We start from the raw sequence: 24,437 nt of genomic DNA, 5'->3' as shown, positions 1-24,437 counted from the left end.
AATGAAGGGCAAGGATTGAACCGGTCAGAGGGAGAAAGAGCTAGCGTACACACCCAATCAGAGAACAGGGGTGAGAGGTAAAGGCACAGCACAGCCATCGACAAGAAACGTAGACAAAACTTAAACTGAAGAAGGAAGAGAGGAACACGTAACAACCAGCTAGGGCATCAAATGATGGGTGGAACGGGCAATTTTAGAGGAAAAAGTCACATTTCAGCCAGTTAGAGAAGTGAAAGGGCATGACAACAGCCAACCAGAGGCCAGGCATAGACAGAGAACAAGGAGAAGAGGGGGAGACGGGTGGTGGTGGTGGTGGAGACTCTGAGCACCAGTCAGAATGACACACACACACGCACACACGGAAAGTTGAACACACACCCCGGCTGGCCGGCGTGGAGGTGAGAGGGGCATGCTGACGAGGCGAGACTGAGAATGAGCCCATAAATCCTGCTGTCAGCATCAAAGGAAAGCAGACAAGACCCAAGAACACCTCGAAGCCTGACCCCCCCACCCCCCACTCCCTCCCAGCACCCTCTCTCTCTCACACACACACGCAGAAAAACACACACATACACACATATAGACACAGAGAAGGCACACAAAGAGGAAGTGGAACACTGTGTAAATGACTTGTACCACTTAAGAGGTCACGCTTGTGTGTGTGTGTCTTTGTGAGATAGATGGTGTGAATGCTGCTGAGGTGAATGTGTGTTCAAGAATGCGTGTGTGCGTGTGCGTGAGCCTTTGTTTTGAACCTGTCTGTGCCTGTATGGGCAACAACAAAGTACTACGTGGGCTGGAGTATGAAATATTCATCCCTCTGCTTTAAAATGTACTTTGAAGCGTCCCCGCACTGGTTTTTTTTCTTTGTGACAGACAGACCGACACAGACACACCTACAGACAGTCAGACGGACCTACAGACTGACAGACAGACGAAAAGTTAGAACGACAGAAAGTCAGAACGACAGGTGACTGGTGGAAAAGTTATACCTGCGATGTTGTCTGCAGCATCATCAAGTGGATGAGTAGATGGATTGTTGGATGTTTAGATGGATGGATGGACGGATGAGTGGATGGATGGATGGATGGATGATTGTGGGAGTGTGCATTGGGGGGGATTCAGGGGACAAACAAGAAAAGAAAAAACATCAAACAGCTGTGACAAGGCCACACGAATGCCACTTTTTCCTTCATTTCTGTGTTTCTTTAAGTCTGCTCTTCCTGTCAGCTTCAGAGTATGTGTTTGTGATTGCATGTGTTTGCATGCAGAACAAACTCCCAGTGTCTATGACTGACTCCCCAGTGCAAGCACAGTTTGTGTGTTGAAGGAAAAGAAACAGCAAAGTCGTAACTTGAATGGTGTTTGTTTTTCCACTCCATTACTAAGCTTCTCGCATCTCGTTTGTTTGCAAGTGTGAGTGCAAGTGTGTAACTCAGATGGTTTTACCTGTGAAAGTGTACACTCCGTTCAGCCGGACGGAAACTGAGGGAGTAAGGGTGGGGGCAGGGGAGAAGGTGGAGGAGGAGGAGGAGGGGGAGGAGGAAGGGATGGCGGTGGAAGGAGCAATGCTTGAGGAATCAGTAGGGAGTGGCAGGTCGGGGAATAGGGCGTTGGAGAGGGTGGTGGTGGAGAATTCGGGGATGGTGGTTGCAACGCCAGTCGTGGAGGAGGCGGGAGGAGGGGAAGATTCAGATTCGGAGGAGGAGGAGGAGGCGGAGGTGGAGATGAGGTCAGTGGCATCAGAGCCGGAGCCAGAGAAGCCGTCAGGAGGAGAGGAGGATGGGAGGGTGGAGGAGGAGGAGGAGAAGGAGGAGGAAGGGAAAGATGGATTGGTTGAAGAGTCAAGAGAGGGGGTGGTGGTGTCCAGGGAGTCTGGGTCCATGGCATCTTGGGAGGAGGAGGAGGAAGATGAGGCGGTGGAGGAGGAAGAAGATGAGGCGGAGGAGGAGGAGTGGGAATGAGCAAGCAAAGCGCAAAAATGGCCATGGATTCAACGAACGGGACACAAAAAATTTGAAGGGAGAGAAGCGCCACAACGAGCAAAAGCGGTTGGATGGCAAGCGGTGGCGGTTATGGTGGCGCGGTTGGATGAGAAAAAAAAAACAACAAACAAAAACAGGAGGAAAGAAACGAAAGAAAATCAGAAGAGAAAAAAGATGGAAGTACAAGCAAAAGCCACAACAAACGACAGAAATAAAAAAAAAACGTGATGAAGAAACGTAAAAGAAGAAGACAACTCTTTCTCTATATCTTCCCCACCAAACATCCCTCTTTCTGACTGTCACCTTCCCTCTTTTCACTTTTTCTCGTTACCTTGCACCTGGAGTGGGTACTCCCCCTGGTCCTGTCCGATGTCGTTCTCAGCCCGGCAGAGGTAGACGCCATTATCTGACTTGTTGAGCCTCTCGAAGCGCAAGAAAGCACCGTCGACCTTGGCCAGCGGGGGGAGCCCTCCTTCCTTCTCCCATGTGTAAGAGGTGGGCCTGAGACAAGAGAGAGACAGATACACAGAAATGAGAGTCCTGAGTTGAACTGCACATAATTAGCAGAGTAACTAAAAGTTAAAAATCAAAAGAGTGGCGAAGTGATGAGAGGAGTTGGAGGAGACACAAGAGATGCAGGAGAATGCGAAACGATGAAATGATCAAGGGCGAGGAAGGGATGGAAGAAGGAGAAATGGTTGGAAGAGAGGTTAGAGGAAAGGGGATGGAAAAAGAAAAGGTAAAAGCAGGGCAGGAGAGCAAGTGAGAACAAAGTGGAGCAGGGACTGAGGAGAGAGTCGTCGTAGCAGACAGTTAAAGTGGGGGAAAAAAGGGAGTGATGAAGTAAAAGGATGGAGAGAAGAAAAGTGTCGCAGCTTGAAGAAGAAAGGAGATTAAAAGAGATGGAGGGAGAAGGAAGACAACAGAACAAAGATCAGCATTTCAAATCAGCCTGCGTTAAAAAATCCATTCTGCATAACAGATTGTGTATGAGAGAGATAGCAAGACGTGCCTTGATAAAAGAATCAATTATGTAAATGTGCAAGTCCTTAAGCGCTGTACAGTAATTACAATGACGGGGAGTCTGAATCGGGGACAGACCTGAATGGGCTGGACTGATTAATCGCTCGTCGAAATGTGAAAAAAGCCTCAGCGACACCTAAAGGTGCAATCTGTAAATTCATGATGAAGGCCGGGAGGCTATTTGTGGCTGTACAGTAACAGTTAAAGACAGGAGCAATACATCTCTTAGACCGAGCTCCTTCAGACCAATATTTTTTAAATCTAACTGGATGCTTCTGAGAGGCAAAACCTAAACCAACTCTATCTGTTGTTGCTGCAGGGCAAAATTCTCCAACTGAGTTAAAGCTAATGAGAAACATCGTCGGCTGCTCCCTTGACACCTGCTGCTGAGCAAACACATGGGAGACTTACCAGTTTTGAATATGTGTCATTTTAGGAATATAGAAGCTAACAAGAGAAAAAAGAGCTCCATTGTTCTGTCAGCTTCCCCGAGGCAAATAAAAATGAATATTCAACCATAAAGCATTTTAAAAAAACATTTCCCCGACCATGTTTGGCTACATCGTCTGGTTACCTGCAATAAAATGTAATCAGCTGTTGTACTACACCCCCTCCAAATGCAGGATAATAAGCAATTAACTGAACAATTAACTTCACATTTACAGGCTGTAACTCGCGTAGTGTTATTAAACATGACGCTCAAAAGTCAATCTCTGTTATACAGCAGGTAGTTTAAGTGCAGCGAGCTGATTGGTCGGAACCGCACCAATGATTTTCAACATGCATGTCTAAAATCTGTGTTGTGTTCTGGGCTGTGAGCTCTGCTTAAGAGGAGACTTTTTCACTTTGCATGCATGCAGTAGTAAACACTGCACAAAAGTCATGATACGCTTCGAGACATTCTTCAGTGCAATTATGGGAACTTTTGTGCTGCGTTTTCCTCTCACATCTATAATCATTATCATGGTAAAGAATTAGCCTTTGGGTGTTTTTGTTAAATTATTAATATAAGATTTGCTAAATTATGTTAATGTCTAAAATCTTTGTAATCCAACACTTATTTCTACAAAATGTCTCTGTCGTCTGATCTGTATCTTTACAGTTGGAGCTTATTAAAGGATAAGTCTGATGTTATTTTATGTACTTTCTTCATTTTAACAAATCCCCCAGAAGACAAATGATACATTCGGCTAACTCTCATTACTTTCTGACTTCAGTACACTACTTTTCTCACCACTGGTTCCTGCACAAGATAGACATATCTGAAGTTGTTAAAATCAATATTATTATATAATGGATGAAATGACTAATCACCTGACTCTGCAGTTCTCTCTTAACTGTTTTGATTCAGTCAGCTCTCTTCAGTCTAGTTTCAAAACATGAGAAGCAGCTGATTTCAGCTAAAAACTCTGATGAACCCACTGTCACTTCTGCCCAGGACCAAACAGCAAACACACAAAGCTGGCTGCTCACTGCTGAAGAAAGTGGAGCATTTAGCTGCTAAACAGCCAGGTATATTACCAGCCCAGTCACAAGGATATAATATTAGCACTTAACGTTTCTGCAAACCACAGATACGTCCAAGGTTGACATGTTGACAAACTAGGCACACTGTATCATGTTCACATTATATGCTTATTAGCCACCTTTCACATCAGGAGGTGGAGGTGGAGGTGATGGAGGTGTTATTATTACAAGCCAGCAAGGCTGCCAAACGGCCAACCGCAGTTCAAGTCCCAATATTGGATTCAAGGACACCTAGTTTTAGTCGCAACCAAAACCGGCTATTTTTTCACAGGAAGTCGGAGCATCTCCATCAGTGATCGTGGAGACCAAAACAGGTTTGTCAAGCCAAACCATGATGCTTTCCTAACCCTAACCAAGTTGTTTTTGTGTGTAAACCTAAGCAGATCATAAGCACAGCGTTGTGACAAGAGAGATACAGAAAACTCAACCTAAACAAACGTGAAGTTGGAGCATAAAGACACGGACAGTGGTTTTGCAGTAACGTACTTAGCTAACATTTATTCAGGCGATTGGGTCGGATATTTCACTGGAGTTAGTGGGTACCAGAACAACACTAAAAGGAGAGACAGCACAGTTACGACTCAAAATGAATGCTAATGTTGCTCTGTGTCTGCGAGCCATGGTTGCTAACTTGTTTGCCATAAGAACTTTACGAGGTTATAAAATGTTTTATTTACAACATATTGCACTGCCCCTAAGAGGTTGACAAATCATTATAGGTGTAAAAGAAATGGGTCACAAATATAAAGTTTAAGTTACAAAAAGGCTAAATAATCCCCTAAAAACTCTGGACACTATCAAAAGGAACTCAGACAGGAGTAAATAGTGCATTTGTTGGGGACTATTTTGAGCTGTGGATTCATGCACATTTGATGCACTTGTGAGTATTTAAGACAGCAGGACAGCCTCTGTAGACTGGACTTAAAATAAACCAGAACGACCATCATAACAAGGAGGAGGTCACTGAGTGCAATAATGTGGCTGACTGATAAGTTTTTGTAGTTGGCTTTGGACACAAATTGTGGGAAGCATATAACCAGAACAACCGCTAACTGCTGCTAACTGTAGCTGTTATTAGCTAGTTAGCTCAAGATGGTGTGCATCTAGCAGTCCAGATTTAGGGCTCGGAGGGTTGGAGTTTACACTGCTAACACAGGAGCTTTGGTGGTTAGCGTTATCGTCATTTTAGCTAACTTCCTGTCCATTTTGCAGTTAGAAATCCCCTCGCTCCACCAGATGCAGCAAACGGGAGGATCTGTCTCTCTGCACGTTCACAAGCATGAACGAGCTCGAGGATAAAGTGGGCAGGGATATCAGAAAATGTCTTTTCTCTTTCACTGCATGAGCAGGGGGAGAAGAGACACGGTTTGCTGAACAAACACTCTATTACAGTGATTACATTTAGAATATAGAGCTATTTACTTCCTAATTCAATAAAAGTATATCATTTAAAGCAGCTTCAAAGTGTTCAACTAAAATTCTCACATATTGCACCTTTAACAATAAGAGGAATGTACTGTGGATTCTACAGTGTGGAATATGGCCTTCCTTGACCTTCTTAAGGTTACAGATTACTGTAATCCTGTTACACGTCACCTGCTGTTTTCTAACCATGGTCTTAACCTTGAACACAGAAGGAAGCTTGCACTTAATAGGTCAAAGTTATGCAAGGCTTTTCATCTGTAAATGTGTTAAGAGAACAGTCTAAGGCAGTTTAACTTGGTTAAATGACTTCAAACACAGAAACGTGATGCAATTGCAAGCACTACCGGGAAGCTCTGATCGAATAGACGGCAAATATAATAGAATGTAGAGCACAAATTCCTTTCTCTTCTATTAGAAAGCTCTTGCCGCCGGGCGTCAAGGAAACACAGTATAGAATTTGATATGGTAAGTTATTCTTTTGAACCTGACAGGATGTGACCACGGAGAGAAAAGTGCGTATCATGGAATTGAGTGTGACGTTCGGTGAGTTTGATTGGGGAGGGCAGCTCGGGGGGGAGGAGAGGGAGCTGAGTGGCTGGGTGTGTCGGAGGAAAGGTGTCGTCGTGGTGATTGGGTTTTGACTGACAGCTGCGGGGGCAACCTGTATCTGATTTGATTGGACACTAGCTCATCCACAAGCAGCGGTGCACACAACTGAGCACGACGGCCATCTCTCGCGCACACACACACACACACACACACACACACACACACACACACACACACACACACAGACAGAGGCTTTCTCTTGTTTGCTCTCCCTCTCTCTGTCTTAGTCATTCGTTGCTTGTCACCAAATCTTTCTGTCTCCTCTCCGCCCACGCTTTTCTCCGCTTCCCTCTACCTCTCCCTCTCCTGTCGGTTTGTTTTCCTTCCCTCTCAGACTCTCCTTACCTTGTCAATTTTTTCTTCCCTCTATCTAACAATTTCTCTTTTCTCTTTTCCCATCGCCTCGTTGCTTTTTTACATACAGTCTCTGCCAATCAGCGGACACTTTCATCTAAATGCTCTCCGTGTCTTTGTGAGTTAAGTACATTTTTAGAATGGGTGATCCCAGTGGGAGCTGGACCTTGAACCCTTGCACTGTCAGGGTGCACTACACAAAACCATTTAGTAGAATAGAACATGTTGTATTTCTTACATAGGACATGCATCATTTAACGAATGCTTTCATCCGTGGAGTCTAATTGTGTCACAAATAAATACACCTCCAGCATAGGTGGTCCCCATGGGAATTGAACCCCTGACCGCAGCACACTGTTCACGCCTTGCTGTTCTCCTGTCTATAATTTATCGACTCCCATGCTGCCTGTAAAAGCACGTACAGGCGATGACAGTCACCTCCTCCTTCCCCGCCCACTATCTGTTCTACCTGCCAATCAAACTAAACAGCTCGTCCTATTCCTGGCCACTCCTGAGAAGAGCTGACAGCGGGGGGAGGGGGCGGTGATAGGAGAGAGGAGGGAGGAGGAGGAGGAGGAGGAGGAGGAGGAGGAGGAGGAGGAGGAGGAGGAGGAGAGATGGGGAGTTTAGGGGGAAAAGGTGTGAGAGGAGATAGAGGAGAGTTATAGGAAAGGACAGAGAAAGGTAGAGGAGGAGGAGGGCAGCGAGGCGTCGTGACAAGACGGAGAGGAGCGAACGAGCCATGAGTGACACGGCGGCGGAGAGATACCCGATGATGGAGGGGAGGCAGGGATGGGAGGAAGAGGGGAGGGGAGTGGATCGATAGGGCTGGTTGGCTGGAGGTTCATCTATAATGCAGTAAGGCCGGGGAAAGAGTGTATTTGTGTGGGCAGGATTTAAGACGAGGGATGCAGTTTGTTTCTCTCTGTGTGTGAGTATCAGAATAATTGTGTACACACTGTATCAGTGAACACGCGAAAGCTTGTACGAGCAGGTGTTTTTCGCTAACTGCACTCCTGAGTGTGTTTATGTACGTGTCATGTTTAACCACTTGCACGTGAAGGTGTCACAAATTCAAACATGTTAATGTGTGATTGCTTACAAGTGTGTTACTGTGTGTGAAGATTGGCAGCGACGCTGCTCGTAGCCTGTAGGTGTGTGTGGGCATGTGCATTTTTTGATTCTCTTGTGTTTTGTGATAGTGTACCTGCCATGCAATGTGACACCTTTTCAGCATCTAAATGTGGGTGTGCTTTAATGTGTGTGTGCTTGTTTATGTGCTGATCTGAAGTGCCTCTGAAGTCGATTGAGACCCTTTACATGACTGTGGTGAAAGCTTTGATTGGAGCAAGGACGGCAGCCCCCGACATGCTCTGTTTATCAGAGTCAGGGCTTCCATTAGGAGAGAAAAACAAGCAAAGTTCTCATGTTAGAGGAAGCATCGGCTTGATATAAATGATAATCTACTCTAATGTGTTTCGTACTCAGATTTACTACACATGAGGATAACTGGCGTTTGGTTCAAGTTCAAGGTCAAAGATTTTATTGCACTCCTGGCCGAGAAGAGATGATAAAAAGGCTACGAGCGCTGTAAGAAAGACAGCACATAAAACCTGAAGTGTTCACCTGAAACTGTCTTCACCAGAGAAATGGCAGCATCAGTCACATGTTCAAATACTTGTTTCTTGTTTTCCTGATAACCGTCACCCTTCTTCCTCTAACATCAACCAAGCAGTTATGTAGTTAGTTGCCTAAACTTAACCAGACCATGTCGGAAATATACATGGTTTTAGAGGGCACTGACGAGGCCTGGGTATAGTTGAAGAATATTGATACCTGTACTGAAATGTCGACTTTGTACCAATTATATGAAATCCATTTTAACAAAAGATTACATTACACATACACGTGGTGAAACCCATCTTTAGGTGTAACTTCGTCTTTTTTCTGCATGCCTTAAGATAGCCAGTCACCAGCACTATTAGATCTTGGCACAACAAGCATGCTGCATGCTTATTGGCTCACTGACACTGATGAGATCAACTCCTTAGGTATTGAAATTGGGTATCGAATGACAAGGCATTTTTCGATACTTGACTGATTGTTTGTTGCTATAAAAGTATTGAAGTTTGATACAAAGCCCTAGCACTGACAGACACGTTGTGTAGTTAAGCTATAAGGATTTGTTGCTCCATCTCCATCTGCAGTAAAAATACAGTAAACCCTTTATGGAAGCTCATTTGAGAATTGCATTTGCCACATGACCAACTCTGGTTGCTGGTGTGGCTCTGGCATACAGATTGTGCCACATGACCTCCAGCTTACAAGACTCCTCTTAATTCAGTAGTTGTTGGGACGGACAAGAAAGCTTTAGACAGCCTGGAAATGATGGAAAATCTACAGCCTTTTGCTGCTCCAGAAGAAGCTGCATGTAAGTGGCTATGTTGCATTGCATTGTGGGTAATGTTCCAAAAAATCCTTTTGAAAAGGAAGAAGAATGTGTGGTAATATCTCTGGTTCTACTATATCGATTTTTAAGGAATTATGGACTATTACTGTATTTGATAATAGTCCATAATGACTTCAACAGTGTTATAGGAGTGCAACGCAGACCAGTGGACTGCTCTATCTCTCACGTACATTACCCACAATGCAACTAGACAGAGTGGCATCACTGGAGGCAATTTATCAGATTACATGCAGCTTCCTCTGGAGCCACAAAAGGCTTTATACTACTTGTTTTCACCTATGCAGTAGTACTCCAAGACCTGTAAATATACTTTATTGTATACAATTGGTGGAGTTGCCCTTTAACATTGTGAGATAGGGCATATTTTGATATTTTCATTAATTTCTCAGGTAATAATGCATGGATCTTTGGGAAAGAAATCAGTCCTATTAAGGTGGCTGGTATCTATGAGTGAGTACAAAAGGGGACTGTTGGGCCTTGGCAGGGGTATGCACTCTACTGAGTGCCATTCTAGTTTACTTATGTGCTCACAAAATGATATTGCATAAAGGAGTTCTGTTTGTTTAATGACCTGAAGTTGTATTTAACACTCTTAGTATTGTGACATTGAAGTCAATACACAAACAAACATTGCTCATGTGGAAAAAAATCAGTCGCTAGGTGATTATGTGCATGCTAAAATCTGTGTGTGCGTGTGTGTGTGTGTGTGTGTGTGTTCGTGCATGCACACTGGCAGATATGCTGTAATGGCGAGATGTGTGTGCGTGTGTGTCTTACTCGGGGTTGCTGTTGCCCAAACACTGAAGATGGAACTTCTCCCCCTCTCTAGGCAGATCACTCTCGGGCCGGATGCTCACCTTCGGGGAGTCTGTGAGTGGAAGACAAACACACACACACACACACACACACACACACACACACACACACACAGACAGACAGACAGACAGACAGACACACAAAGACAGAAGAGTATAGTTACATAACACCGGACTCATATCTATACAGACATGGACACAGCACCGATAGTCTCATTCATCCCTGTCTCCATCTACTCCCATCTGCATCCTGTAGGCGTCACCATCTCTCTGCCTCCCACAATGACATAACCTCCTTACACAACGACATCACTTTCCCTCGGCGATGCAGTACCGTCGTCTCGCCCACAGGGTGGCAGCACCGGCACAGACTCCGACGTGGCTCCATTTATAGTTTCATTTTAGATGATAACCTGCTCTTCTTATTCACTGTGACTCGACTCTGGGCAAGTGCACCGGCAGAGGAAGGTTAAATTCCTGTGTGGTCATTATTAAGGGTAGCTAATGTGGAATCATTGGAGCCGAGACCAGACTGCAAAGGGGGGAAAATGTGCCTATACTGCCTAATAAAGGAGAAGAGCAGGGCAGAAATAAAAGACAAAGCAGTTTTCACTTTGCATTTCCCTCTCACATCCGTCCGTCCTCTACTCTCCCTTCCCTCTCTTCCCCCCAGCATCCTCTGTGTCTCCTCCTCCTCCCCCATTTCCCAGTTGACTCACACAACACCCGCAGAGACTGCTCGCTCCTCTTGTCCCCCGGCTCGAGAGAGCGATGGTCGACGGCGCAGGTGATGAGGGCGTTGTCGTCGTCGCGGCTCACCTCCAGGGTGAGCTCGCTGCTCACGTTGTATGTGGGATCGTCTGGATTCGGCTGGACCGAGTTTACGCGTCCTGAGGTGGAGAGGGACGAGAAGGGGAGGGGACGGTTAAGAGGAAGGTGTCTAGTAGCGTACCGATACAAAAATAACAATCAAACATAAGCGGAGGCACAGAAAAAGGTTCTTTACTGTAATTAGGATGTGTTGGTTTCATGTTGCAGAACTGTACACAACTGCAATGACCCCCATTTGTTCCCATTAAATGAAAAATGACTTTTCACTGCAGTTACCTTGTGCCCCTGGGTGTTTTGTTCTGCTATCTATCACTATATGCCACATATACTGTTGCTCTAACCATGCCTTTCCACAAATTTCTAAAGCAATATCACACATTTTCTCACTAAAAGGATCATTTTTTTCTGCTGACTCATTGGGTGATGTTCACAAATGTTTTATCAAATCAAATATGAAAACCTGCAGGGCGACAACAGAAACATGAGTCTCTGAGATGTGTGTTTCTCTAACTTTGCCAAACAATTGTTGAAATGATGAACAAATTAGCGTATTAATCAACAACATTTCTTATAATTGATTGTTTTAAGTCATTAATCAAGCTGAACTGCCAAACATTTGCCAGCTCCAGCTTTTGAAATTGGCCGATTTGCTGCATTTCTCGGTTTTATATCGTACATTGAATATCTTCTGGGGGGAAAAGTGATGTAATTTGGAGACATCATCTCTGGCGCTGGAAATTATGATGGGCATTCATCTCTATTTCCTGACATTTTAAACTATTAATCAAAAAGCTAATCTTCAGATGAATCAATGATGGGAAAAAAAAAAAAACATGAGCTGCAGCACTAAATTTGTTCCATATTCCAAAATGCTGGGACTGCGGCCGAATTCACATGAAAAAGGTCTAATTAAAAACTCCAGACAGTCTCACAGCTGCCACAACATCCTTGTTCATGAGAAAACATGTGATGGAAGTGCACATTTCGCTTCCCTACAGCCCCTGTAATGTATCATCAGTCAGCTGAATGCAGCATGCTCATGTTTACTAACCAGGTCTTTTCTGTGATGTTTCATGCTGGAGGACACCAAAGGGACGAGAGAGGCTAAAGATCTAATGGTGCTAAGTCCAGCTTTCTTTGGACTCCCTTGCTCGCTGTTGCTTAGGAGACAGCTTGCATTTTACATGATGTAATCCATCACTGAGGACGGAGAGGCAGCTACACCCAAGAACAGAGCTTTATTTTGCAAATAAAGAGAATCTACAGCATCTTAACGTCAAGCTGTTGCAGCCATATTCTGTTGTTTAGAGTGATAAAACACGTCTGTTTTTATGGTTTACGTTTTGAGTAATATTATGCACAGATTTTCATATAGACAGTTTTCCCTTTGCTGCTGTTTTCGCTTTATTTCCTTTATTTTTATTTTGGCCAATATCCACAGCAGTCAGTGCCGAATAAATTGAGGAAGATGAAGAAGACCTGGGCAGGTGTGAGGGAGTCTGAGCAGCAGCTGCAGCCACTAGAGAAGGACAAAGTACGAAAAGCATAAACACAGTGGAGACTGTCATCCGGAGATCGCTCTCTATTGTAAGAGAAAATATCAAACTGGGTGGTCAGACCGTGAAAGTGGTTGGTGAATCTTGGAAAGTGGACCGGAACCTTATCACTTTCTCTGGCATGAACTGAATCACACACACACACACACACACACACACACACACACACATGGACGCACATGCACACACAAGCATGGGCACATGTAGGTCAAGCTCATGAATAACATATACACAGAGGAGACAGAGATAGTGGCAGGGGAGCAGATTGGAAAACACACTCGCAGACACACCGTCTCACTCTTTCTCCCTCTCAAACATACAGATATTACAGACCTCTCCTCCTCCTCCTCCTCCTCCGCCACCTCCTCCTCCTCCTCCTCCAGAGAACTCTTCAAATACCACAGAATCTAATGACATCTCTCTTTTTATTACCATAACCAGTCCTCTGACCCTCTGAGAAAATTAGTTTACTTTCCAGGTGCATTTCAATAATCCGCCGCCGCCACTCAGAGGAGTCTTTCTCATCACTATCCTCTCACTCTCTAGGCACACACAAATATAGACAGTATATCGCCTTTATTAAAGACCATGGATCTCCAAAACCAGACCTGGGAGTGAAGAAATCCTTTTTGTTTACTCACTGACTCCGGTGTACAGTATTTTTGAAATCATACAGTTGAGTTTTAATAAGTTCTTCAGGCCCAAGGGGTCACGGAAGCCACTCAACACATTCATTAAGGAAAAGATAAGATGCATTCAGTTTAAGTGTTTTTTTCCCCAAGACAGCAGTGATGCACATTTACTCATGATTCACGTTGCCTCAGTTCATTATTGGGTAATCAGGGTAGATTTGCGTGTCAGCTGCTGCAAGCGGAGCAACAAGTGAATCAGTCTGAAGACCAGAAACAGGTTGTGTTGCACTGGATTACAAACTTCTTCAAATTTTTGTTTTTTTGTCCAGATTGTGATATATTTTCTCTTTTCTTTTTCTTTTTATCAATCCTGTCTAAACCTACTGTATATATGTGATTTTTGGACATTTTTCTCTGTTAGAAAGTAGTTCTAATAAAAACTGCTTCCTGTGTGCAAACCTCAACCCCAAATATTATCTATAATAAATAACCAAAATTAATGTTAACAAAATGGCAATAGTATTGTGGTTCATCATGTTTTCTTCTGGGTAGATAACTGACGGATGGTTTGCTTTACAAAGACACAAGAAATCTGCCAGCTTGACCATTTCTGTTGTCATTTTTATCCATAACTGTAACCTATAATGATATATGGCAAAACACAACAGTCCGAACTATCTGACGTTTCTGCTGTGCTACTGAGTTGCTTTGCTAGGATCTTTAATATCTACCCAACAACATCTCAGACTAACTTTGGGTAAACTCAAGCTGTTTTATTGACTTTTGTCTGTGGCCCAACAGGTTAGGTCTCCAACTGTTTCACCAATGTTTGTGAAAGCGTTGTGAAAGCATCACACATGCATTTTAGATGAATGAGATGGATACACGTTGGAATAATATCAGCAGTTAAATTGTAACCGGAAGCTACTTGGAAATTAAAATGTGATTGGTTCTATAAAATCTGAATTAAAGTGTTCCCCAGTGCACTAGAACGCAGAGAGGAGGATACATCATACAATGCAACTACACAACTATTTTCCAATTCTGCCCACTGCCTTGAAAATAAAGGGATAGCTCAAATTACAGAATAATAGGTTTTTTCTAACTGCAACAAGCCTTGAAAGTGTGGCAACTTCAAGTGCCTCCCCACACACACACACACACACACACACACGGAAAGATGAGGAGAGAGAGAGAAGAAGAAGAAGAATGAGACACACAATTCCATGCTATCAAAAAACCAAACGGACGAACAAAAACATGATGAGGTTTCTGTTACAATGAAAATACAGACTTGTAAAAACACTACAGCTCGTGTGTGTTTATAAGGTAAGTGTCGGCGGGTGGTAATGATGGAAACTCATATCTCCACTCAGCACAATGAATAAAATGATGTCATATCAAAGATGTGCTGTGGGACTGGATGCGTTCAGCTACAATTTATGAATATATTTTGATACGCTGTCATTTTAATGTATTTAACCAGGCGTACTTATTGTAAACTAGATCCTGTCCTCCTGCACAAGCCTATTTTACCCCACACAATGCAACCCAAAACTGGCAACATGGCCTGTGTGTTTTGTTGATTATCCAGAGTAACCAGGTTGTTGTCTCTGGAAACAGTGGTTGCAGTTGAATTTTTTATCTTTGCCAAGGAGGTTATGTTTTCACCCTTTGTTTGCTTGTTGGTTGGTTGGTTTGCCAGCAGGATTACACAAAAAGTACTAAATGGATTTCCGGGGAACTTGGATGGAGGATGGGTCTCGGCCAGAATAGACCCCTGATCTGGATAAAGGGACAGATCAAAGACTTTTTTCTGACTTTCTTTAACATTGAGAGACTTTCAACATTTTCATTCAGAGAATAATGCAGGGATCTTAATGACAAAAATCAGGCTTGTATGTAGTTTTCATTTTCTTTGTGAAAGCTTTGAGTTGTCTCTAAATTTCTACCTCTATCCAATACAACTGTGGTGAATATAGTCTAGTTTTTTTTGGTCCTGCAGCACTGAAAAAGTGATTTTTTTAACTAGAATGGCCCTCAGTAGAGCCCATACTTCCGCCAAGGCCTAACAGTCCCCTTTTGTACTCACTCATGGCTACAGTAGGTACCACTAAATGTAAGTGGGATGTGATTTGGAGTAACCAACCCATTAACAGTAGTTAAAGCAATTACAATCATATTTACATTAACACGGTCTTACAGGAATTTGTAAAAAAGGACTGTTTGTAGCGATGAAGCAACAGAGACCTGACTCCACAGTGCCCTGTAGCTCTATGGAGGTTTTTAGTGTCTTTAAGCTCATTGTTTTTGGTTTCACTCTCACCACTCTGGCACTGTTTTCAGCTCTGAGAAAGCCACTGTCCACTCTCCAACACCAAACATCAGGCACACTGAAAAGCTGGTGATCATAATGAAGCATTTAGCAGCTCAAGAGCCAGATATTTACCTCAGGAGTTAATAAAGACTAAAACAGAGCATAAAGAGAGTAGATAGTGGACATAAATTCACCAGAAGAATAACTCACATATATCATTTCTTCTTATTTCGTAAACTTTCATAGTACCATTTTCTTTACTTGTATTTGTTTTTGGTTGATGTGGTTTTGCTGATCTGTATCACCAGGTGGTTTATCACCAGCAGGTTCCTGGCAGCTGTTTATTAGGGGTCACAACCACAAATGTCTCAGTAACGCTGAGGAAAGCCTCAGGCTGAAACACGTCTGTTTCCTTCTGCTGCTGTGCATTATTAAAAGTGTTACATACTTATCTGCAAATGCTGACAACTTAATTTGATATTTCACAAGCACGACAACAAATGAATGATAACGATGATGCCGCTCCGTATCTGCTGGATATGGAAATAAGCAAATGGTTGAAACTGTACCGCATTCAATATCAACTTCATAATGTGTCAGCGCTGGTTGCAGTTTGTTCCAGCTGCTCCCACATGGCCAACAAAATCAATAAGTGGAGCTTTAATTTATGTGCATAATGTTGAAAGTTGTTCACCCAAGAAGCTGAGTCTCGACATATAAAATTAGACTGTAGAACAGAGCATGCAACAGAAAAAATGATGTAGAACTGATGTAAAGGTAAAAATAAGGTGTGAAAAATGATATTTAAGTAGGTGTAAATGTAAGGGAAATGCAGCTTAAATGAATATCCAGACATATTTGCAGAAAAGCATAGATAGACGCTTGACTCTTTTAGAAAACTGCCATTTATTTAATATACTGTTGGGTTTTGATGTTAGTATTTAGTATGTCAACCTGCTTCAGAAACTGTAGTATTTAACAAGAGACAGCAAGACATTGCTTCTCATATTTCTACGTCCTTAAGTCATCCTGCGTGGTCAATTTAGCGCATCAACTGATGATATCAGTGCATTATCACATGATTCAGTAACAGTTCAAAAGTTTACAATAATTCACAAAACACCAAATCATTATAAAAACTTACCGTATAATCAAAGTTATGTTTTAATGACCCATAAATCATTAAAAATAAATATCAATATTAAATTAGTGGAAGAATCTGAGGCATTCTCCCTCTTTAATATTTAAGCTTGCGTATACTCCAGCACCTGCTAAAAATTTAATGGGACGCCCGTACGTTTTTATTAAAACTCCTATTCCTCGAATAAAAAGGTGGGCAATTGGCACATCCTTGAGATTAACTTCCCCCAAGGTGGTGATGCGATGCAGATGAGGTGCCGGTTGCTGCTGATGCTTCAACCCTCAAGCGTACAATCCGCCATAAAATAATCATATTAAGAGAATCAAACAACTGGATGCAGCAATTACTGCGGCCAGCTTGTTTTGGGCCTCGAAGGCTGGAGAAGTGTGCTTGTGACCGAAGGTCCTGGATTAGAGCTGAAACAATTAGTAATTAATCGATTAGTAGATGGAACCAAAATCATTTATTCTGATAATAAGATGTAAAATGTTGTTTTTATAATCAAGGAAATGAATCTGCTAACAGGAGGAGGAAATGGTTTTTGATGCAGATTCAACTGTGTGATATCTTGTGAGACATGACAGAAAAAAAAGGCTGTTTAGACTATCTTAACCCATTTGAGAGAGAGTATAGACTTTTTTAAAATATAAAGCAGGTCTAGGTGCTGTATAAATACTGTCAAAGTATCAAAACACTCAATCCACAGAGAAATGCACACAGCCTGTATTCAGTTACTGTGCCTTCAAACAAGCCGTCAGGACTGTCAGGTTGTCATGTCACAACTATACAGTAACCACCCTCAGCCGCACACCCAACACGGCTGCGGTTGCAAAAAAAACTGGGAGAGCTGATGCAAAAACACGATGGGCGGTACCTGCTCAGGCCTGTGAGAACTGGCCAGTCACAGCAGACTAGGATGAGGAGGGGCTTAAAGAGACAGGCACTAAGACAGAGTACATAGAAGTGCTGCAGAAACGGACAGTAATAATGTGTTTTGTGAACAGGAAAGCATGTAAAAATATTCTAGTGGCCACCCATAATAAAACTATGAACCTAGTAATAATAACTAATACAATAATGAAGCATATTGTGGGACTTCTTAAACTTTTTGAGCAGCGTTTGAAATCCATCCAAACTCTCATTTGCTAAATTTAATAAATATTCTGATGTAGCAAAAACAAACCAAAGATTGATTACAGTAAAACTTTTTGCAGTCTTTGCTGCGCCAACACCATTTGATCCGGTGTAATACAAGTTATTTTAAGACATTAATAAAGTAGAAGTCATTAACTGTGTTCTGCTCCTCACTAGTTAGTATAAGTAGCTCTTCTCTGATTCATATTATTCTTATCAGCAGTAGGCGATTAACCTGCCATTCCTCTCCATCCCCGCCAAGATCACTTAAAGGTGCAGCGCTGTCTGGGTTCAGACCCAGACGGCGTCTTAAACAGGACCTGGATTGGTATGATTGAAAAATGATTGGGAATTATTACATTTTGACAGAGCTTTTCTATTTCAATTGGCGCAGTTTTTCTAACCTTTACGTCACTAAACTGTAAAATTTAAAAGTTGACTTTACTGTAAAAAAGTCAGGAAATCGACTGCCTCAGAATCACCAAGTAAAGGAGACTTAGAATTATTATTCCACTCTGTAGTTTTGAGGTAATCAGTTTGCTTGATTATTTTAGAAAAGAGCACTACAGTGTAGTGGCCCAGGAAGCTCACAGACCACTTGCATACATTGTTAATCACTCATGTGATGCTACTCAGACAATCACTTCTGTGTATTGTGTTAAGCATTGTAATTTGAGTCACATACACAGGCGAGAGACGAAACAACGGTCAGAGAAAATAGACAGTGAAATGAGGGCTTTTAATCAAGAATGGACTCGTTCCACGGGCAGTTCAGAATCAGTAGGACTTTTATCTGAGGCCGTGGCAGTTATTAAAAACAGCAATGTGAAGCACCACTACTAGACACCACAGAGCATGTTCTGAACAAACATACCCACTCAAATCCAAAGTGAGGGCACAGGAAATAAAATATTTTACACAGCACTAAATCATAGAGATTATGATGTTCTGGACCTTTTCTCTACATGGACCTTGAGCCGACGGGTTGTCAGACAAAGTTGGTCGAATAAAACATGTTATTCAAAGTCGTCATTCTGGGCTCAGGTAAATTCTGATGAAGAAGTCATCAGCTGCAGCGCTACACTGAATCAAAAATAACATTAAAAAAAGACCAGCTGGACCGCTGTGCGAAGGTAAAATGAATGAATGAGTAAAACATACTTAATATTCAACAACTTTGCCAACTTAACATGGCGCTTAACCCCCAGCTACTCCAGTGAATCTGCTTGCTCTGTCGCCAGGAGTAGAAGACTCTGGTTCTACTTGGCATCTCTGAGGTGTGAAAATGTGTAACTGTGAATAGACAGCAGCGCAAGGCTTAACACCGCCGTGCATGCTCAGCAAAAGCCCGGCTTCACTGGATAAAGGGGGGGTTTTAAAATTATCAAAACAGTCATCACTTTTAAGCTTCAATCGGATTACAGCCAGTGAAAGCACTCGAGTCTGATTTGAGCGCTCATATGAGGTCATCTAATTTGGAAAGAGGTTTATTTATTAGTCCTGTTACTGGATTAGCAGGTGAACGTGCTGGGATACAGTTTAGTTCTGTCTTCCTATGTCTGTCTTGATCTATCTGTTTACAGAACAGGTGACTGAATACATACAACATACTTAAGGGATGAGCTCAAGGCAAATTTTGAGGTATACTGCTGCATTCCCTGCATATATAATATAATATTTTACATTTATAATTGTCTTGTTGTTTTGGTTATGAAAATCCTCCCAACATTATATAAAGCTGTTCAAACTTTTTCACTTCGACCTGCGACAGAAAATTCTGCTGACGTGTTAATGCATCTGCAATCATAATTAGTGTTTAAATTATTAGTCAATTACTCTACCTACAAAAGCATAATTAGCAACGTAATTGACAACAACTGATTAAACGTTTAAGGCAATTAGCAAGCAAAAACATCAATCATTCAATCTCAACAAGCTCCTCAAATGTGATGTATTATTGTTTGTCTTTATTTTATATCACCTGAAAAATTTTATATTTTTGGGCTCTGGATGGTTGTTACAACAAAACAACCAATTTCAAGGCACAATTTTGAGCTGTGGGAAATTGAGGTGGTAATTTTTCACTATTTCCAGACATTTTATTGCAGCCACTGGCATAAATATCGACGAAGCAACCAGAGTGTCACACCGGGCCAGGACCAAAGATAAATAGTAAAGCTTAAAGCTGCTGTAAGCATTATTTTCTTATCATAATGAGTGTAAAACAGCTCTACATCCCAACAGTAATCACTGTTACAGAGTGTTTGGTCAGTAATTAATGTCTCTCCTCCCACTGCTCATTCAGTAAAAAACAAGATACATTTTCTGGTATCCCTGCCCACTTTATCCAATCAGGACTAGGCGGTCCTGTCTGCTCAGGGAACACACAGAGAGCAGGATCCTCCTGTTCTGGTACTGTCAAGGGCAATGGAGGAACAGAGAGCAGAGAGCTGCCTTGAAATAAAGTCGTGCAAGTGTGGTGACGTAGAGAGGAAGGAGGGGACTGCTAACGGACAGGATGTTAGCTAAAACAACGACAGCAGCTTTAACCATGAACGTATCAAGAAACCTGGATACAGTGTTGGAGATGGCGCTCCGTTCATTCCTATGAAAGCTGCTCAGTGACACTAGTGACTTCTGCTGACTGAGCCGGCTAACATCCATTTAGAGCCCAGCTAACTTGAATAGGGGTGAAATTATTTAAAATTTTATTGGACCGAATGGATCAAATTCTGATAGTGAAATGAGTCATTTCACTGGGGCTGTGATGCTCAAAAAATGTATCCACCGTTCTTTCACAATGTCAGCTTATGGGAAAAAGTCTGGCGCTCTTCCTGGGGGCTTGGCTTTAACTCTGTTGTCTTTTTTCATTCATTCATTGTGGTAGGCCTCATTACTGAAGATGATATATATTTTTGGCCACATGGGGAATTTTGGTGACACTGTTTGCCCCCTTTTTTGCCTCGGTCCATACCTTTGAATGTGTCAACACCAGATTCAAAGGTATGGATATCAAGCAACGACTTTTATATGAAATGGCACACAGAGTACATGAGTCAGGCTCATTTAATCAAGAAGTACATCAGCGCTTCTCATTCGTACGTAAGCAAATATTTTAAATGGCTGACTTAAGTTATGTTGGCTTAGCATTCAGAGACTCTGACTCAATCTCCAGTGGCCAGTCAAAGTTATGTTACGCAGCAGGTTTCAGTCTTGGAGTTGTTCCATTTCCCAAAGTTCTGTGATTGTGTTTGACTTGAATTTATTTCTTTATAAAAGGTTATAAATGCCAAATCCAGACTGTGAGAGCCACTTCTTCTGTTAACACTCCATTTTCAAATCTCCTTTATCTCACATTCTGCCCCGTTTTAAACCTCAAAGCTATTTCATCTTCGAAGCTGCAAAAGGCAGGTGTTATATAATATATATAATTATAAAGCAATCTCAAAGGTGTCATTGTGCCAAAATGAGTCCGACTTTTACTTTCTTACTTTGAGCAGAATTTGCAGATTCTGTACTTTTACTTAAATACAAGTTTTAATGCGGGACTTTAACTTGTAAAGATGAATTTTGACATTACGTTGCTGCTATTTTAGGGATCTGAATACGTCTTCCACCACCTTCTCTCTCTCTGCTGTCTCGTCTCTTACATTACGTTGCTCCATACGGACACACGCCCATGTACGCTTCGCCATCCGCCCCACGTCCTGCATTATGACAATTTGGGCTGGTATTCAGCCGGTATGGCCTTAAGTGCCACCATAAATCCCCATTATCCCCAATCCAATACATCGATGTCACTAAATGATCCATAGCCCTTTCACACAGTACAACTAATACAGTCTTCAAAGCTCTTAGCCTTTCATTCTTCTCAATTACCACTCCCTTTCCCGCACTCTCTTGCTCTCCATCTCCCCTCCTCCCCCCTCTCTCTCTATCTAAATCCTCTTTCCGGATTTCTCTCTACATTTCATCAGCCTTCCCTCCTTTTTCTCCCCTCTCTCCTGTTGCGCTCTCCAGTCCCCTCTTCTTTAAAACCGGTCCCCCTTCGCTTCATCCTCTGCCCCCAGTCTGCGCTCCCACTCAGCCGCAAAGCCGCCTCGCTTCTTCTTCTGTGGTTCTCTTAATTCCCCTCCTGCTCTATCTCTTTTTCCTTCAGTCTCTCTCCTCCATCGCCTCTTTCCAACTTCCATCACTCTTTCGCACACACTCCCTCTCTGTTCTCTGTTTTCTCGGCAGCCCCTCGCTGTCACTTTCTTGCCGTCTTTCTCTCTCCCTCTTTTTCTCTCACACACTTTCTGTATCTGTGTCACCCTCATTCCCTCCTCTCTCTCCCTCTCTCTCTCTCTACTTGCTTTTACTGTCAGTGAGGCTGTCAGGGAAGCGGTGGCAAGCAGCAGTCTACGGGATCATCTTTTCAACACACACACACACACACACGCACTCACACACGTACGCAGACTACTACTGTATGAATGAGAAGCTGTAATAACAGAACGCTGACCCGTTGTGCTCTGCTGATATCTAGCCAGAGATGAGCACTGTGTGACAGTGTGTGTGTGATTATCATCAGTCCATTCCCAATCTTTGTGTATTAAACCGAAAATGGTGTGAGTGTGTGTGTGTGTGTGTGTGTGTGTGTGTGTGTGTGAGTGTGGTTTTCCAGCAATGACTGATTGGTGTTGTGTGGTGTCAGAGCGGCTGGGCGAGGCCTCGAACACTCCATCATTCACATCCAGTTGATCTCCTTAAAATGTCTCTCTGTCTGGCTCTATTTGTCTCTGTTCTCCCGTTTTTTTTTAAAGGGTCAGTTCACCCAAATTACTACACAGCTCCAATGTCCCTGTTACTGTGGATGCAACCCAAATGTTGGCAGACAAGACTGTTTATTCAGCAAAACTCTGGATAACATTCAACGACAGGGTTTTTTTTACTATTCAATGCCAACGTTTTTAAAATTATTTATTTATGCAATATATTTGCATGGCCATGGGGAAGATAATGGCATATAAACTATGGTTAAAGGGCACTCTACTAATTTTACACATGGTTCTAAGGGATAAGTACACCCAAAAATTAAAATTCAGTCATTATCTACTGTTTCGTAGTCCATTAAACATGTCTTGAGCTTCACAGCAAAACGGTGTAGCAGCATTCTCCTAAACAGTAGCTGGGGACTTGTTTTAAAATATAATTAAACAACCCAACAAAAAAAAAAATACATACAATGGCTCCATTGCCATAATCCAAGTCTCCAGAAGTCCAGAGATCCCAAATTGATTAGAAGAATTGTTATTTACAACATTTTTTAAAGCCAAAAATCTTCACGGTTGCTGCTAAGCTAAGAGCGTTAGCGAGCATCCCGTCTGAAGTTGAAGGTGCTCGAGCTCGACTGCACGTCGAGGGTGTAAATAATGTCTTTTCAAATCAATTTGGGATCTTGGGGCTTCTACAGAATTGGATTACGCTGCACAAGCTGTTTGGAGCCATTTAACATTTTTATCAGTTTTTTTTTTTTTTTTTACCTTAATCCCCAGCTACTTCCGTTTTTTTAATAGAATGCTGAAATGCTGTTTTGCTGTAAAGCTCCAAAAATATTTTGTGGACTATGAATCTTAACCCGATTTCCCATCGGCATGAGAGTGAGTAGATTATGAGTGAATTTTCATATTTGGGTGAATTTATCCTAGTATTTATACTAGTTTACTTATGAAGAGTACTGCTCTGGAGGGCACTTGTCTAAAAAAAATAACTGTAATGATGTCGTCACATTATCTGAGCTTGGACTTTTTAAGAGGAAGACTGCGTTTCAGAGACGATGAACTTTACCAGACAAGCAAACAACTTGTTTGTAATTGTCCATAATGAATCCAACAGTCTTATAGTTGTGCAATGATAAACCAGTGGACTGTTTTTCAAAATCTGGTGCCTACATCACCCACAATGCAACTTGAGTGACATCACAGGAGGCAATTTATCAGATTACATTAAGCTTCCTCTGGAGCCAAAAAACGGCTTTATACTACTTTTTTTCACATCACCTGAAAACACACTTCGATGTGTATTTTTTAATTCTATATTATTATTATAACTAAATCACTTGGTTACGATGAGAGAAAGATGAAAACATAAAGCGGAAAAACTGTGAACAGGATATAAACTCTGGTCTCCTACATTACAATCAGATGTGCTCCAGCTTCTATACATCCACAGCTTTACTTTCCAACATGCCATATAAAAGGGCACACTACCCTCTGTACTCGCACTGGATGTAAATAATGTAAGTGCATCTCTGTCCAATATAAACACAACCCCTGAGGATAGGACTATTTCTTTAGTAGAGGTAGTTCCCATGAAAACTGTTCACAAAGTGTGGATTATTCAGAGCTATCAAAACACTGTTCCTGCAGAGACATTTTGGCAAATTTTTTTAATGTGTTGAGCACCGCGAACAAAATTGTATTCATCTCCATTATATTGGATCTTTCGCGAATATCTCAAAACCAAGACAAATAAAAACAAAACTTTCCGCATGGCTGGATACTATTACAGGTAAGTGGGAAAAAACATCTTTTTGTGTTTTGGCTGAGCTGACCCTTTAAACAGAAATCCAATCTC

At 42.2% G+C, this 24,437-nt stretch overlaps 1 protein-coding gene across 1 annotated transcript in view; it reads right to left on the bottom strand.

The window, feature by feature from the left end:
• Nucleotides 1-24,437, bottom strand: part of cadm3 (cell adhesion molecule 3) — a 98,797-nt gene that overhangs the window by 5,397 nt on the left and 68,963 nt on the right. The window contains exons 6-9 of the mRNA XM_073491799.1: nucleotides 10,928-11,098; nucleotides 10,171-10,261; nucleotides 2,317-2,486; nucleotides 993-1,004 (exon numbers count right to left, since the gene is read on the bottom strand). Of these exons, the coding sequence (XP_073347900.1) occupies nucleotides 993-1,004; nucleotides 2,317-2,486; nucleotides 10,171-10,261; nucleotides 10,928-11,098 (444 nt within the window). The remainder of the gene's footprint in view (nucleotides 1-992; nucleotides 1,005-2,316; nucleotides 2,487-10,170; nucleotides 10,262-10,927; nucleotides 11,099-24,437) is intronic.

Source organism: Pagrus major, chromosome 21 (genome assembly GCF_040436345.1).
Source record: "Pagrus major chromosome 21, Pma_NU_1.0".
Lineage (NCBI taxonomy): Eukaryota > Metazoa > Chordata > Actinopteri > Spariformes > Sparidae > Pagrus > Pagrus major.
This window is presented reverse-complemented; position numbering and strand designations above follow the sequence as displayed.